Genomic DNA, 17,659 nt, shown 5'->3' with positions numbered 1-17,659 from the left:
CCACCATATTTTGTTTGAGAGCTGCCACAAACCAGAAGATAAAATATGGATACTTTATTTATGTTTTTTTCTCTCACAAAATACCCAGTCTAGAGAAAAAGAGATCATTAATCCTTTTGGTTGAATATTTTATTTCTGAGCTAACAAGTTTCAGGGTATAAATTGAGTTATTTCTACCAGCATCCTGGATTTGAAGCATGAGATTTTATCATCATGATTAAAAATGGCTTTCTGTGCTCACAAAGCAAGTTAAATAAAATAAGCAAATAATATGGTATAGATTAACCTGCTTAGTCCATAAAGTCCAAGGCAAGCATGCTATTCAGCCAGTCCTGTTTATGAAGTGAGTATAGTGAGATATGGATGCTTTTTTGGGAGGCATGGAAAGGGTGAGCTATTATTTGTTCCTATTATGCATGTGATTACTCAGTGTATAGCTAGCAGAAGTCATATATTGGATTAAAAAGGCAGTTTTTCTAGGGGTCCAGGCTAGATTTAACCTTTATCTGGTGCAAAGGTTGGAATAAAACCTGAGATTGAAAAGGAATTAGTTAGTGAAGAACCAAAAGTAAAAAATTCAGGTACAAAATAAGTTTTAGTGCCCTCAGGATTTATTTGGAGGTGAAATAGGATCAGTAAATTGCTGGTAAGTAGCTGTGTGATACAAGATTTGAAGATGAAGAAGGTGTCTTGAACTTCCGTTTGTTGTGTGGAGCCTCAGACTGAGGGAGTGTGGTGTTCTTAAAGAAAAGAAAAGTAAAAAGGTTAAAGTAATAAATGCCCATGTTTCCTTTAGTTAACTTCATAGTAGTTAACATTTTACTACATTTGCCTTATCTCATATATATACTGTTTTTCTTTTCATTGTTGTTCTTTCATCTGTGGTACATTTGAAAATACTGTGGATTAAAGCTATTAATTTTTTTAAGTTGATTTTATATATGGCTGCCTTACTGAATTCTTATTCATTCTTACAAGTTCAGTTGATTTTTTTTTTTATTTGACTGGTTAGAATATCCTATCAGCTGCAAATAAAGTGATTTTGTTTTTTCTTTTATATTTTTTAAAGATTTTTTTTCTTACTGTATTACCCAGGGCTTAGTGAAGTATTAAGCAGTATCACTGATAAAATACTGACTTTAATGGGAAGATTTCTGATAGTTCAAAGTTAAATCAAATGATTGCAGTTAACCTCTCATGGACATTCCTTATATAGTTTCAGAAATCATCTTCTAATCATAACTTCCAATGGATGTGGAATTTTTATCACTGATTTGGCTTACTATGTTTGTATAGTAAATTCTAGGAATAGATTTTTCTAATGTCAAGCTATCCTTACATTCTTGAGATAGATCCAAATTGGTGATGCTATTTTGATCATTTCATATATTTTGGTGCTACTATACTTGAAGTGAATTAGTAAATGTAGATGCTGTTGTGACTAAAGAAATACAGGTGTATTTAAAAGTATTGCTGTTACATATTTTTATCATTAGTATGTTTCCTAAATAAACAGATAATAATAAACATGTAACTACTGTCACGTGGAGAACTGTAGAAGTCTTTGTTAAAAAGAGGTCTTTACTCTGTCTCTAAAAAAAAAAAAAAAAGTCTTTCAAAATGGTTAGCAGCCAGTGATCTACCAGTGATCTAGTTATTTAAAAACCACGTCTTACTCTCCTTCTTGCCCTCTTTCTAGTGGTTATATTGTCTTTCTAGTGGTTTTCTAGTGGATATATTGTCTAGTAGATGATCTTGATGCTAATCCGTAGATCCTACAATCTCAGGCCGAGGAGGAACTTGAGGGTTATCTGAGTCGTCCTATTCTCTGTTATCGTGGACTTATCAAGATGATGACTGTGCTAGACTCTCCTGAAGTAACTCGTTCTAAAGCTTCACTGGCAACTGCATGTCTTCTGACTTTAATGCTACCGGACAGTCTATAGTTAGTAGTATTTTCTAGTATGTTCAGGCTTGGTGAAAATGTTTCTTCCTTGAGTATTTGATATTGTAACTCTTTTTAAGCAGATTAGAATAGTAAATATAAAATTCAGTAACTCTTTGGAAAATGGGAGGAGAGTTGGTATTTCTTCAGAATCCCTTCTAATAATCATCATCATATAGTAATTATAAAATGTGAAGAATATTAGCTTTAGAATATATAAATCCCTACAGTCAGCACATTGAATTATCACATCTGTTTAGTGTGTGAAGGAAGGAATCTAGGTAATTGATTATTTACTTGTATTACCTTTTGTATGTTTTGAAATGTGCCTTTATGTGTCTGAGAGACATGGATATATTCCTTCCTCCTTTCTACAGAATCTGTGAGTCTGTATGTATGGATTCTAGAAAGGAGATCGTTGTAAAAACCAAAATGCTCTAATGTAAGGGGCTTTGATCTAAGAGCATTTGCCAGTGTCAGTATTGTCGGTATTTTGGAAAACGTGCAAAATTTATATATATTGTATATATATAAAGTGCTTAATGGTAATTCCGAAAATGTGTTTTGAAAATATCATTCATCCAGGCATGTGTTTGGAGAAATAGAAATAGTCAAAAGAAAGCAGTTGAAGATATAATTTACGTTTTAGGTCCACCGTTAAGTTGGCTGCGTGTTTTGACTCTTAACGTCCGAGACTCATTGATCTTATCACTGAAAAGAACCTGGATAATGTTGGTTCAAAATACTTTTTTGTCTTGGAACAAATACTGTGCTAGATGTTAGGGATATAAAACTGAATAAAATGCAGCTTTAGCCTGGAAGACCAACAACCTGAAGAAATAGTTTACTTTGGGGTAGCCAGTTCTGGACTGGAAACTTCAGGCAAAAGCTGAGATATCCTTGTTTTTGTAGCCATGTTCCTGCAGGTGAGAGAAGGCCCAGGTACCTACAGCTGTGTAATGATAGTGGCATTGCTGGGACTAGACTCTTACTCTCTTGACATATGTCACACCAGGCTGACCTGTTAAGCTTTGAAAAGGAAAATTTTACCAAGACTGTATTTATTTGGTACCTTGCTCTGTGCAGTTGCCAGTTGTTTTTTTGAGATGTGTAGGTATTCCTTCTTTCTTAACCCATATTTTTTTTTATGGCAGGTGTAGGGTAGGAATTCCCACTTAACATTCGGAACCAAAAGCAATTAATAAGTTGAGTAATTTTTAATGCACTTGTGTTGTTTAACAGCCTATGCTCTAACCCTTGACCCCAGGACAGAGGTTTAGATTCTTTTCATAGCACTACGTCCCCCCTCTATCTTGCTTCTCCTACCACATCCCTCCGCGTGTTCCTTGTTTTACATTTGGACTTCAGAAACACTGAATACGTGCCGACCTGGGGTTGCTCTTGCTTATTGTGCTGTTTCTAGCCATCATGCTTTGCCCTGAACCTCTTGATTCTTTTTCAGCTGTATACTGACGTTCACCCTGAGATTCACCTCTGGTCTCTGGGCAGTGCACTCTCTCTAGCACACTGGGGTGGTCAGGGCTGGGCTGCTGAAGGTACAGCTCTCGCCCTGGAAATGCCTCTTGTGTGTCTGTCCGTAAACTCTAGCATTTCTAGCACATTAACAGGTACATAGTAAATGTTTGCTGAATAATTAAAGTTTTAAAATTTACCTTTTTATCAGACAATTAAAAGTGTGTGTGCACTCACCTGGACATATTTTTTAAAATTCACCGATTTTTCTTTTGTATTATTCTCCATGTTTTGGATTATTTTTCCTTGGAAAAATGCATGTTCTGGAGGATAATAAACAAACCTTATAGCAATGTTCACCAGTGGTATCTTGTTCTGTGTTAATTCAGTTCTTATCACTAGACAATCACATGTTGGATAGCAGTTTACAAAATACGATATTTTGGTACATTCATAGATTAAAATCTTTAGAATCTGACATGTTTATCAGTTATTGTTAGTCATGATGTTATGGATGGGGACTATGTCTACTCTCCAATGTCTATAGCCATACAAAGTGTAAATTGCCAATTATATTTGCTTTTTAAATATATATCTAGGAAATGATACTTCAGACTATTACAGTATAAGCCAAACCTGGTAATAGTTGAATGATAATCTGTTCACTTTTTTCCTGATGTAGAATTATTACGAGATGATTGCCTATTTGGTTCAAAAGTAAAAAATATGTATATATATATTAAAAACCTTGACTTTTCTAAATTAATGAGAACCTGAGGAAGGAAACAGCGCATACTGAGCACTGGTTGTTTCTCCGTAGTCATAATGGATGCCCCCACTCCCACCCAGCATGCTAAGAAAGCCAGATTACAGCACAGTTAGTGTCTTAAAGGACTCTTATCTCAAAGACTAGGATACCCAGATACAAAAGGGGCTTGTTAAGATACGGGGTCAGTGAATGAAACTGAGCACATCATAATCAGTCGGGTTATGTAAGTGGTCATGCAGAGGGATTTTTAACTCTGATTTTCCTAAGTTGCTTTTGTAGCCATTAAGCCCTTGGAAAGGTGCTCCCAAAGGCAGACGAGTGTGCTACTGTGACTTTAAGAAGGCAATTAAGTAGGGAGGGAAAGGAGGCTGTTGTGACGGCTGACATTTGTGGCCTCCTTTCATTTGCGTAAGAGGTGGACTGGCTGCTCCTGGCTGTGGTTGCCATGGAGAGGTAGTGGGGGAGGACTCCCAGGAGCAGTCCTGAGAGAGGCGCCTTAGCACTGCTCCCAAATGTGACGTGAAGGGGCAGGGAGCTCAGGTGTGCCGCGGCGGCGGCGGCGGCACAGATAATGGGGATGGCTGACCCATCATGGCCGGTAACGTGACTGTGCACGTACCCCTGGGTGTGATGGATGTGTTTGTGCAAGTGCCTGTGGATTCCCTGTGTGAAGTGGAAGTATTGGTAACGTTCTGTGCTCCCACCCTTGGATGTGATCTCCTATTCTCTGTGTAATTTGATGAAGAGAGTTTAAACAATTAAAGCAAATATACACCCTGGTTGTAATAAGTAACTGATTAACTTAAGTTGGCATGTTTGCATGTAGGAAAATGACATCAATAACAAGTCAAATAAATTATGGTGGGAATAATACCCTCAAAGCAATCTAATATGGTAGGTTAAACTGTCACCAGAAGCGAATGTGTTACTAACCTGGAATCATTAATACACAGATATTATAGTGGCTGGCTAATAGAAGAAAATGAAACAATGAAAGTTATAGGATGTTTTTTCTGCATAACATGTAGAAGACAATCATTTGCATGTTTTGTAAATGTATCTTGTCATGTATTTGACAAGATAAATATGCTTGTCTCTTAGATGAATTTTGAGAATTTTGATCATTGCTATTAGCATGTTTTATTGGAAATACTTTTATATCAATTAGACAATTGTTCATGAGTTTGTAGTACAATCATTTTATAACTTTGGTTTTCTTGACTTAAGTGGTAAACTGAATATGATGATTATATTAGTCTTTTTTTTGTGGGTATCATCGTGAATAATGCCTTTTTTAAAAACAAGTGTGATTGGTAATTTTATCTTAAATTCTGAGCTACTGTTTAAAAAAAATTTTTGAGAAAAAATATATTTCTCTTGAAGAAATCATATCGTGTTAAATTTACCATATATACAGGAACTTATTTAACTTCTCAGTTTTCTAATGAAATCTGAGTAAGAACTGGATATTAATATTGTTTTACAGTAAAGCCAGAAATAGCTTAGGTGAAAATATGTTGTAAGGTTGTTATAGACATTGACTGCTTAATGGATATAATAACATAATTTACTTTAAGGAAAATAGTTGCTTAATTTAATACATGAAAGAAATGCAAGCCAAATCTTTTCTTTTTTTAAATATAGCTTTATGTAAAATCTGTGATACATAGTACTGTTGAACAGATTTGTGGAAGGTAAAAATTTATTATGGAATTAACTTGGAGGGTATTACATTAAGTTAAACTATTTCATAAATTATTCAAGAAATTCTGATGGTTATACATGTAAAATGTTTCTTTAATGATAACCTTATTAGGCTTACTGAAAACTTCTATTTCTTTTGTGTCTGGAATATTATATATTAAGAATAAATTTCTTTACTTTTTAAATATGATATTTGTATATATAAACATTGACAAGTAGTAGATACAGATAATGATGAAGTTGACATTGATGAAGTTTTCATTATTTTACTTAATTTTTAAATTAATTCCAAGTTACATCTATTCAGCAAGGAAGCCAAAAGTAGTTCTCTAAGTTACCCATGTAAGTCAAAGGGCTATGGGGTATAAAATATTTGAGTATTAGTTAGGTAGTGATAAGTAATCTTTAAGGTAGGTACTATTTTCTAACCCATTTTACAGATGAGGAAACTGAGGTTTAGATCGCACAATAACTCTCTTGGTGTTACAGAGATAAGAGGGTATAGACCGGGATTTGAACTTAGGAAAGTTCTTCACCACCACACTTTACTGTTTCTTTCACTATACTTTACTATTTCTTTTATATTAAAACTACAGTATAGTCTGGCACATTGGGAAAAGCTTTTTATTCATGTATCTTCGGATAGAATCCCAGTATTCTGTGTCTTAGCTGAGTAACAGAAGTTATATCTCTTCATGCCTCAGTTTTGTCATAAGTCCTTGAGTACATGTGAGTACTTTAATGGCTAAATGTGAAGGCCCCCTCCCCATAGTTGTAGTTATTGATGACAGTCATTATTATTTATAAGGTTAGAGTAGAAGATACTAATCCAAATTATGTTTCGACATAGTTAATAGAATAAAAGGAGGAATAAAGAGGATACTATTATAGTAATATTGGACACTTTTCAGTTATCATTCAAATACTTGTTGATTCATAGCAGGGTTTTTCAACCTTAGCACTACTGATGATTATCATGTTTCTTTTTATTTGAGGTAGGGTCTCATTCTATTGCCCCCGGTAGGGCATAGTGGCTCATTGCAACCTCCAACTCCTGGGCTCAAGTGATCCTTCTGCTTCAGCCTCCTAAGAAGCTGGGACTAAAGGTGCATGCCACTATGCCTGGCTAATTTTTTTTATTTTTTTGTAGATAATGGGGCTCTCACTTAGGCCATTCTCAAACTCCTGATCACAAGTGATCCTCTGGCATTGGCCTCCCAAGTGTTAAGATTATAGGCATGAACCACTGTGTCCAGCCTCTATTGATTTCGGCCAGATTATTCTTTGTCTTCTGCATCATAACAATATTTGGCAGAATTCCTGGCCTGCACCTACTAGACTCCTGTCCTAAGCCATTTCTTTCCCTTAGTTATAACAGCCAAAAATATCTCTAGATGTTGTCAAATGCCCTTTCGGAGGAAAATCATCCCTTGGTAAAAACTCCTAGTGGCGTTATATAGGCCTTAAACTAGTAAATCTAATTACAGATTGGGATGAGGACACTGATGGAAAGGCCCAACATGGAGGTGCTCTAGGAGAATGATGCCGGAGAAGGGCTGGCTTTTGTTGGTGGTTGCGGCTGCACATGGGTTGTAAAGCAGTGACGGCCATGAGCGGATGCTTTAGCTGGCGGGGAAGCCCAGGCAGAGGTCTTGAAGTCTGGGTGGAGCTTACACCTGGTATTTAAGGTCAACAACTAGGAGAGCTTTTTGGAGGGAGAATCAGATGAATTGGAGATTGGCATAGTATTATACTCCTGACATCAAGGAATAAAGAGCAGTGAAGGTTTCTGAGAAGTGGACCTGGGCAGTCTGCGAGACTGGCTCACCAACCTGGTGAGATCACCTGTGTTTCGGCTTGGCCGGGCATGGGAGTCACTTGTGTTTCCTGGCAACACTGGAAATCACTGAATGTCCCAGTCCTTCATGAATACTGCTGACTTTGGGTTGTAAGTCTGGGACTGACAAGTGATTACCATATTTAAAACTTCCGTGATTTGTTTTGCTTTACAGATTAGGTGTGATCTGGGGACATGAGAGAGCTCAGATTTTGGCAAGGAGTGTGTCTTAGTGCACGTTACTTTTACTCCTGGGTTCTTGTTCCCGCCTGCTGCATCCATTTATATAAATTAAATCATTCACTGGACACCAAATAATTATTTTGTTTTCAAGTCACCATCTTGCCGTTTTCGGATTTGTGGAAGAAGACTGTCCCTACAGTGGGAACAGTGTATCTAACTGTAACTGTTACAATTGGTAAAGAGTGAATGTGCCAGATCCTTTCTGTGGCCCAGCATTCCAGGGAACCTGATGGAATTTCTCCTTTTCTCAGCAAAGGACCTCAACAGTCTGTTTTCTGGGGCTGTTTCAGTAAGCTGATCATAAGCAGAACTTCATTTTTGGTTAACAACGTCGGGTCAAACCAACACGAGGCATTTTGAATGCCAGTTACTTCAGCAGTGGTGATAGAAACTCTTCTGCAAAATTAATGTTGCTGAAATTGTGTGCATCTGAGTATGCATATGTTCTGTATGTCTGTGATTTTCCCCCTAGGGAAATGGAACTTCAGTTGTTGGGCCAGAACTAAGGCCTGTTGCTCCTTAGTTCTTGTGAAGGGAAGGCAGAGGGAGAAGTGGAGAGGCTGCCTTTCTGCCAGCGTCAAGGCATTTTCATTTCTTGTGTCTGCCTGCCGCCCCGTACACAGGCACGTTCCCACTCTACTCTATTGGTAAGTTAGATCAATCATTGGCTGCTTTATTTTACCCAGGAAAATAAATTTTTAAATTTTATTTTCCATCTTGAGTCTTCCCCCTGGGTCTTTGTGAAGCAGTCAAGACATTTTCAGTATGTTCTTTCTTTTCAGTAGGTAGGAATCCAACCGGATTTGAGCGTGTACCATGTTTCTGGGACTGTTTGTGTGCTGTGGGGGTTGATTTTCCTATATTCAGATAGCTAAAGTCCGAGATGGAAAAGAGCTTCACACATCATAGATAATTTAAGTTAAAAATAGGGGTAGTGCCTGTGGCTCAAGGAGTAAGGCGCCAGTCCCATATGCCAGAGGTGGTGGGTTCAAACCCAGCCCTGGCCAAAAAAAAAAACACACACAAAAAAACAACTAAATAATAGTGGACAAATGAGATATCATTAAATAGCATGTTGTATGCAGTAGTAATGTTCTCTGCAATGTGTAGGAAGGTAAGAAAACACTGCCTTTCTGGAATTTTTAGTAGATGTTTCTGAGAATTTGGATTCAGGTTTGTTGTGAAAACCGGTGAGGTGTGAATGACTGTTGGGGCCTGGTATGATGGAGAAGGATGACAGATCCTGACCTGGAGTTAGGTTTCAGAGTGACAGAGACTTCAGACAAGCAATGACACTGATTCCAGAGCAGGTGGGGTGCGTTGGTGCACGCTGGAGGGCCTTAGGAGTGCAGGGAGGGGCTTCAGGAGCGTGTGAGGTTGACCGTCACACGTGAGCAGGATGCCTCTTGCTGTATGTAAAGAACACAGAGAAGTAAGTAGTATACAGCACAGTGTTAACAAGTGAACCTTCTAGAAGCCATCTGCACTTCTCCTGACTAGCTCTGTCAAGTTTGCTGCCCTGTAGCACAGTTTGCCCCTCTGGAAAATGGGGATCAAGAGTGGTCCTTTTCTCCCAGGTACGTTTTTCTGTGTGGATTAAATAAGTTAGTAGATGTTAGGTCCAAAGAACAGTGCCCAGCACCCAGGGGACCCTTACCTTTCAGCTGGTATTGGTAGGTTTTCCCGAGTAGGGCCCTGGAGAAGGAAGGCAAGCCCTGTGCCGTGGGCATCCCTGAAAGGTAAACTGTTCATTTGAAAGGAAGGTTTTCAAGAGAGGGGTTTTTATAATGGGTGGGAACAGAGAACTTGTGCTGTCTCCATCAGTTTTGACATACGTGCCCATGTCTTAATTCTGTGCATTACTAGCGCACTTTACGTATATCATAGGGAGTTTAAGAAACAGTTATTGTTGTTTATCCAAAATAACTGCATAGTTGATATTACTCATGTGCTACTGTACCGTAACCGAAAAGAGCTTTAAGTCTTCTTCAGTGCAGTTATATTTTAGTGTGTTGTCACTGAGATTTGCCTAAGTCAGTCTCCGTGATGCAGTTACTTTCTTCGATAAATGATCAGAAAGCTGTTTGTGGTTTGACTAGTGCACATATGAAGTTACAAGCCTAATTACTGTTACTTTTGGCCAAAGTCCGTGGAAGTATTGGAGTTAGCCAAGTGCTTCTTTCGTAAAGGAAATGATGCTTGTTTATTATTTCAGTTGTGATGATTTCTGAAAGTGTATGAATTAATTTGAGTGCTTGGATTATGAAGATTTAGATTGCACTTTATAATTAAACATTGTAAATTTTATTGTAAATGTTTGTTCAAAATGTAAGTGATTCTGTCCTAAGGGCCCATTACTGTTGTTATCTTCCGTGACCTATCACTTCAAGGTAACAATGAAGACAGAGGACATACCCATGTGTGCATGTAATGAGACGGTGGATACATTTCAGACAGAATTATACATACACTCTCCACAAGAGGTCGCACCATTAAGTTCATGGATTCATCCTAAGAAAGTGCTACATACCTCCTTGCTGAATATCACCACCATCACCTGCAGGGCACTCCTCCTGGGAAGCTGCATACCAACTCCAGCACCTCGTTCACCCTTCAGAGCAAAAATGGAGCTCTCCTCCTGAAATGGCCATCAGAACTGTTGTCAGGTTACCCTAGATGTCCTGCATGGCATCAACATGCCTTCCTTTCGGTATTTCCTTTTTCTTTGGGTAAAGAAAAAAGTCACTGGGGGCCAGATCAGCTGAGGAGGGAGGGTGCTCCAATACAGTTACTTGTTCACTGGCTAAAAGCTCCCTCGCACACAGTGCCATGTGAGCTGGTGCATTGTCGTGATACAAGAGCCATGAGTTGTTGGTAAAAGGTTCAGATCATTTTCATCTTTTCACATATATTTTTCAGCCCTTGCAAATAGTAAACCTGGCTGCTTCTCCAGTTGGTACAAATTCATAATGAACAATTCTCCTGATATCAAAAAAGGTTAGCAATATCATTTTGACTTTTGATTTGTGCTGGTAGAATGTTTTTGGTTGTGGACAATTGGCTGACTTGCATTGTGCACAGTGATGCTTTGTATCAGGGTCATATTGGTAACACCCATGTTTCATCACCAGTGATAGCATGGTGCCAAACATTGTCTTGACTCTCCAAAAGGTCTTGGCAAACTTCAGCTCTCCTTTGTTTTTGTTTATTAGTGAGTTTCTTCAGGACCATTTTTGCACATACTTTTCTCATGCCAAGATTTTCAGTTAAGATTTTCCTATTTCTCTACTGATGTTTACTTGATCTGTTATGCATGTCCTAATCAGCTCATGATTTTGATGTACAGTTCATCGAATTTTTGCAGTGTTTTCATCAGTTCTCCTTGCTACTGGCTGCCCTGATCTCACTTCATCAGTGATTGCTTTCTCTCCCCACAGAAAAATGTTTAATCCACTATACACTGGTGTTTTCTTTATGGCATTATCCTCCTAAACTTGGATTAACATGTCCCCGATTTCACTTCCACTCTTGCCAAGTTTATCAAGAAATTTAACATTTATTCATTGCTCTAATTCAAACTCCATCATTCTTATGAGGGTACACAAAAACATGGAACAATATTGAGCACACTCAGTAAGACACCACAACGCATCAACATGGAGACAGCTGTAGGACACTGACATACAAAGGTTTTGAAACTTTACCAAGTTGTTTGTACAGTGCTGCCAACATAAGCACATGGTGGCAAGTTGTTAACCTTAATTGTTGGACCTTTTATATAAAATAACATACATGTATAGACTGATTATTTAGAATAATGACTTTCAACAATAATGTGGGTTTTTCCTAAAATATAGCTTAATGTGTATTTTAATCAGCAGCTTTTGCAATATGTTTTGTAAGTAGTAGTCATTGGAATATCAGTTTAAAAAATTTATCTCTGAGTGTATTGGCTGGTATTAAACGCTCACTTTTAAATTGATTATCCACAATTAATATTATGGGTTGCATAGTTGACCAACTATAAATGTCTGCATTTCTTTTCTTTTCTTCTTCTTCTTTTTTTTTTTTTTTAACCAGGATAATTTTTTATTTTAATATATATTTTGTAGAGACAAGGTTTTGCTAATGCCCAAGCTGTTCTTTTTTTTTTAATTGTTAAATCATAGCTGTGTACATTAGTGCAATCAAGGGGTACAATGTGCTGGTTTCATATACAATCTGAAATATTCTCGTCAAACTGTTCAGTGTAGCCTTTATGGCATTTTCTTAGTTAGGGTATGTAGACATTTGTGTTCTGCCTTCGTAAGTTTCACCTGTACCCATTCTAAAATGCACTGTAGGTGTGGCCCCACCCATCACCCTCCCTCCACCCTAACCTCCCCCCTCCCTTCCCCTTCCTTGGCCCTTTCCTCATAGTCTTGTGCTATAGTTGGGTTATAGCCTCCATGTGAAAGCTATAATTTAGCTTCATAGTAGGGCTGAGTACATTGGATACTTTTTCTTCCATTCCTGAGATACTTTGCTAAGAAGAATATGTTCCAGCTCCATCCATGTAAACATGAAAAAGGTAAAGTCTCCATCTTTCTTTAGGGCTGCACAATATTCCATGGTATACATGCACCACAATTTGCTAGTCTGTTTGTGGGTCAATGGGCACTTGGGCTTCTTCCATGACTTAGCAATTATGAATTGGGCTGCAAAACACATTCTGGTACAGATGTCTTTGTTATATTGTGATTTTTGGTCTTCTGGGTATAAAACTAGTAAAGGAATTACAGGATCGGATGGCAGGTCTATTTTTAGGTCTCTAAGTATTCTCCAAACATCCTTCCAGAAGGAACATACTAGTGTGCATTCCCACCAGCAGTGTAGAAGTGTGCCCTTTTCTCCACATCCACGCCAACATCTCTGGTTTTGGGATTTTGTTATGTGGGCTACTCTTACTGGGGTTAGGTGATATCTCAAAGTAGATTTGATTTGCATTTCTCTGATGATTAAGGATGATGAGCTTTTTTTCATGTGTTTATAGATCGTGCATCTGTCTTCTTTAGAGAAGTTTCTTTTCAAGTCCCTTGCCCACCCTGAGATGGGATCACTTGTTCTTTTCTTGCTAACACATTTGAGTTCTCTGTGGATTCTGGTTATTAGACCTTTATCGGAGGTATAACCTGCAAATATTTTCTCCCATTCTGAAGGCTGTCTGCTTGCTTTACTTACTATGTTCTTGGCTGTGCAGAAGCTTTTTAGTTTGATCAGGTCCCAGTAGTGTATTTTTGATACGGCTTCAATTGCCTGGGGAGTCCTCCTCATAAAATATTCACCCAGGCCGATTCCTTCAAGAGCTTTCCCTGCACTTTATTCAAGTATTTTTATAGTTTCATGTCTTAAGTTTAAATCTTTTATCCAGTGAGAGTCTATCTTAGTTAATGGTGAAAGGTGTGGGTCCAGTTTCAATCTTCTACAGGTTGCCAGCCAGTTCACCCAGCACCATTTGTTAAATAGGGAATCTTTTCCCCACTGAATGTTTTTAATTGACTTGTCAAAGATGAAATAACGGTAAGTAGCTGGATTCATCCTTGGTTCTCTATTCTGTTCCAGACATCTACTTCTCTGTTTTTGTGCCAATACCATGCTGTTTTGATCACTATCGATTCATAGTACAGTCTCAGTCTGATAGCGTGATTCCTCCTGCTGTGTTTTTATTACTGAGTAATGTTTTGGCTATTCGAGGTTTTTTCTGATTCCATATAAAACGAAGTATTATTATTTGAAGATCTTTAAAATATGCCAATGGAGCTTTAATAGGAATTACATTAAAATTATATATTGCTTTGGGCAGTATAGACATTTTAACAATGTTGATTCTTCCCAGACATGAGCATGGTATGTTTTTCCATTTGTTAACATCTTCAGCTATTTCTTTTCTTTAAGTTTCATAGTTCTCCCTGTAGAGACCTTTCACATCCTTTGCTAGGTATACTCCCAAATAGTTCATCTTCTTTGGCATTACTGTGAAAGGAATAGAGTCCTTGACTTTTTTCGGCTTGGTTATTGTTGGTTTATATAAAGGCTACAGATTTATGGGTGTTGATTTTGTAGCCTGAGACATTGCTGTATTCCTTGATCACTTCTAAAAGTTTTGTAGTAGAATCCCTAGTGTTTTCCAGATAGATGATCATATCATCTGCGAAGAGTGCAAGTTTGATCTCTTCTGACCCTACGTGGATACCCTTGATCACCTTTTCTTCCCTAATTGCAATGGCTACAACTTCCATTACAATGTTAAAGAGCAATGGAGACAATGGGCAACCTTGCCTGGTTCCTGATCTAAGTGGAAATGATTTCAATTTAACTTCATTCAGTATGATATTGGCTGTGGGTTTGCTGTAGATGGCCTCTATTAGTTTAAGAAATGTCCCTTCTATACCAATTTTCTTAAGTGTTCTGATCATGAAGGGATACTGAATATTATTTTCTGCATCAATTGAAAGCATCATATGGTCTTTATTTCTTAGTTTGTTTATGTGCTAAATTACATTTATAGATTTACGTATATTGAACCAGCCTTGAGACCCTGGGATAAATCCCACTTGGTCATGGTGTATAATTTTTTTGATGTGTTGTTGGATTCTGTTTGTTAGGATCTTATTGAGTATTTTAGCATCAGTATACATTAGTGATATTGGTGTATAATTTTCTTTTCTTGTTGGGTCTTTCCCTGGTTTGGGGATCAAGGTGATGTTTGCTTCATAGAATGTGTTGGGTAATATTCCTTCTTTTTCTATATTTTGGAAGAGGTTTAGTAATATAGGTACTAGTTCTTCTTTAAAGGTTTGGTAGAATTCTGACGTAAAGCCATCTGGTCCTGGGCTTTTCTCTTTAGGGAGATTTTGTATAGTTGATGCTATTTCAGAACTTGATATAGGCCTGTTCAACATTTCCACTTCGTTCTGGCTAAGTCTTGGTAGGTGGCGTACTTGCAAGTATTGGTCGATTTCTTTTAGATTTTCATATTTCTGAGAGTAGAGTTTCTTGTAGTATTCGTTAAGGATTTTTTGAATTGTGAGGGGTCTGTTGTTATTTCATCGTTACCATTTCTGATTGATGAAATTAGAGACTTTACTCTTTTTTTTCCTGGTTAGGTTGGCCAAAGGTTTATCTGTTTTATTGATCTTTTCAAAAAACTAACTTTTTGATTTATTGATCTGTTGTATAATTCTTTTGTTTTCAATTTCATTTAATTCTGCTCTGATTCTGGTTATTTCTTTTCTTCTCCTGGGTTTGGGGTTGGAGTGTTCTTCCTTCTCCAGTTGCTTGAGATGTCCCATTAAATTATTAACTTCCTCTCTTTCCATTTTCTTGAGTAAGGCTTGCAGTGCTGTAAATTTCCCTCTTCTGACTGCCTTTGCAGTATCCCAGAGGTTCTGGTAATTCGTGTCTTGATTGTTGTTTTGTTCCAAAAATTTGGTGATTTCCTTCTTTTTTTTTTTTTTTTTTGGTTTTTGGCCGGGGCTAGGTTTGAACCTGCCACCTCTGGCATATGGGACTGGCGCCCTACTCCTTGAGCCACAGGTGCCGCCCTTTTTTTTTTTTTTTTTGGTTATTTCCTTCTTTATCTCGTCTATAACCTATCTGTCCTTCAGCATAAGGTTGTTTAGCTTCCATGTTTTTGTATGGGTATGCAGATTCCTGTTGTTATTGAGTTCAACTTTTATTCCATGATGGTCTGAGAAGATGTAAGGAATAATTTCTATTTTTTTAAATTGGTGAGGTTAGATTTGTGGCCTAGGATGTGGTCGATTTTGGAGTATGTTCTGTGGGCTTATGAGAAGAATGTGTGTATTCAGTTTTGTTGGGATGAAATGTTCTGTAGATGTCTGCTAAATCCAGATGTTGAATGGTTAAGTTTAAATCTTAAATTTCATTGCTAACTTCTTTTTGGAGGGTCTATCCAGCACTTCTAAAGGGGTGTTAAAATCTCTAACTACTATGGAACTGGAGGAAATCAAGTTGTTCATGTCTGTTAGAGTTTCTCTTATAAATTGAGGTGCATTCTGGTTGGGTACATAAATATTAATAACTGAAATGTCATCATATTGAGTATTACCTTTAACAGATATGAAGTGTCCATCCTTATTCTTCCTTATTTTGGTTGGTTTATAGCATATTGCATTTGCAAATAGGATTGGAACACCTGCTTTTTTCTGCTTTCCATTTGCCTGGAGTATAGATGACCATCCCTTCACCTTGAGTGTATATTTGTCTTTTAATGTAGATGCAATTCTTGTATGCAGCAGATATCTGGCTTGAGTTTTTGTGTCCAGTCAGCCAACCTGTGCCTCTTTAGTGGACAATTAACACCATTCACATTAATTGAGAATATTGACCTTTTCTTCTTCTTCTTTTTTTTTTTTTTTTTTGAGACAGAGCCTCAAGCTTTCGCCCTGGGTAGAGTGTTGTGGCATCGCAGCTCACAGCAACTTCCAACTCCTGGGCTTAAATGATTTTCTTGCCTCAGCCTCCCAAGTAGCTCGGACCACAGGTGTCCTTCACAATGCCCAGCTATTTTTTGGTTGTAGTTATCATTGTTGTTTGGCAGGCTCAGGCTGGATTCGAACCTGCCAGCTCTAGTGTATGTGGCTGACACCTTATAACTTGAGCTACAGGTGCTGAGCCCCTGCATTTCTTTTTACTATTTTCTATTTCAACTGAAGTATCACTTAATAGTTAATATTACTTGCATTTAAAAATTATAGCATAGGGGTGGCGCCTGTGGCTCAAAGGAGTAGGGTGCCAGCCCCATATACCGGAGGTGGCTGGTTCAATCTCGGCCCCTGCCAAAAACTGCAAAAAAAAAAAAAAAAAAATTATAGCATAGAATAGTGGTAATTGGAAATAGTTCTATATTCAACCTGTGGCTCTTTATGTCTGAGAAAGTATGAAAAGTTTGTGAACTGTTCTTGTGAGTTCTTAAGAGGAAGTTTACTTTTTTTTTTAAATGAAAAAGATAGGAAAGACTATTTGAAGAGTGTAGTTAATATTAAGCTTAGGTTTTTTTAAAGGTGTATTTCTCTTGTCCTTATGAAATTTTAATTTTTTATTGGTTTTGAGTATCCTTATGTGGATAGAATGGTTAAGGTAAGTTCTGTTTATCTGACAGCAAGGTCAGGATTAATGGACACCTTGCCTACTGTGTACCCAGCACATAGCTGAGGGCAGTGGTTAGTGACACCTGCCTCTCCTCTGCCCTTGTGGGACGTGTAGTCTGGAGAGGAGTCATTACTTACAATAAAAGGAAACAACTGCAATACATACATAGTAGGGCCAGTGCAAGACACAAGGTATCATGGGGAACAAGCCAGGGCCTCCAATATAGTCTTGATGAACTATGAAATGTTAGCGTGTTTGGTTTGTTTTGATTGTAATTTCCTGTATAAAGATCTGGTCTATAGTTGACGACTAAAACTGTTAGCCTGTATCCATTTTTTCATCTTATTTTTCTTCCTTCCATTACCTATGTATTTTTCATACCCTGTTCACTTTTTGCTGGTAAGGGGCTTATCCCTTGGAGGAGATGCAGATTGGGTTATTTTGAGATGAAGGATCAGATTTCTTAACTGACCTCAGAATATTTTGCGTAATATTTTGTCTAAAATTAAAAGAATGAAAGGGTAAAGAATCATGT

The 17,659-nt window shown here is 37.6% G+C and overlaps 1 protein-coding gene across 7 annotated transcripts in view; it reads left to right on the top strand.

Annotated features, from left to right (window-relative positions):
* The window catches only part of HIVEP1 (HIVEP zinc finger 1), a 169,915-nt gene that overhangs the window by 51,531 nt on the left and 100,725 nt on the right, over positions 1-17,659 (top strand). The window contains exon 2 of one of the 7 annotated variants that reach the window (XM_053602463.1): positions 10,362-10,968. The exons of 5 other annotated variants lie outside the window; for them this stretch is intronic. In XM_053602463.1, coding sequence (XP_053458438.1) covers positions 10,941-10,968 — 28 coding nt within the window. In that variant the 5' untranslated portion in view covers positions 10,362-10,940. Of the gene's footprint in view, positions 1-4,721; positions 4,786-10,361; positions 10,969-17,659 lie in introns of those variants that run through there. One more of the 7 variants, XM_053602470.1, reaches the window with a different exon arrangement.

The sequence above is a fragment of the Nycticebus coucang genome, chromosome 9, assembly GCF_027406575.1.
Source record: "Nycticebus coucang isolate mNycCou1 chromosome 9, mNycCou1.pri, whole genome shotgun sequence".
NCBI lineage: Eukaryota > Metazoa > Chordata > Mammalia > Primates > Lorisidae > Nycticebus > Nycticebus coucang.
The sequence above is the reverse complement of the archived record's forward strand: the minus strand, read 5'-3'. Positions and strand labels throughout refer to the sequence as shown.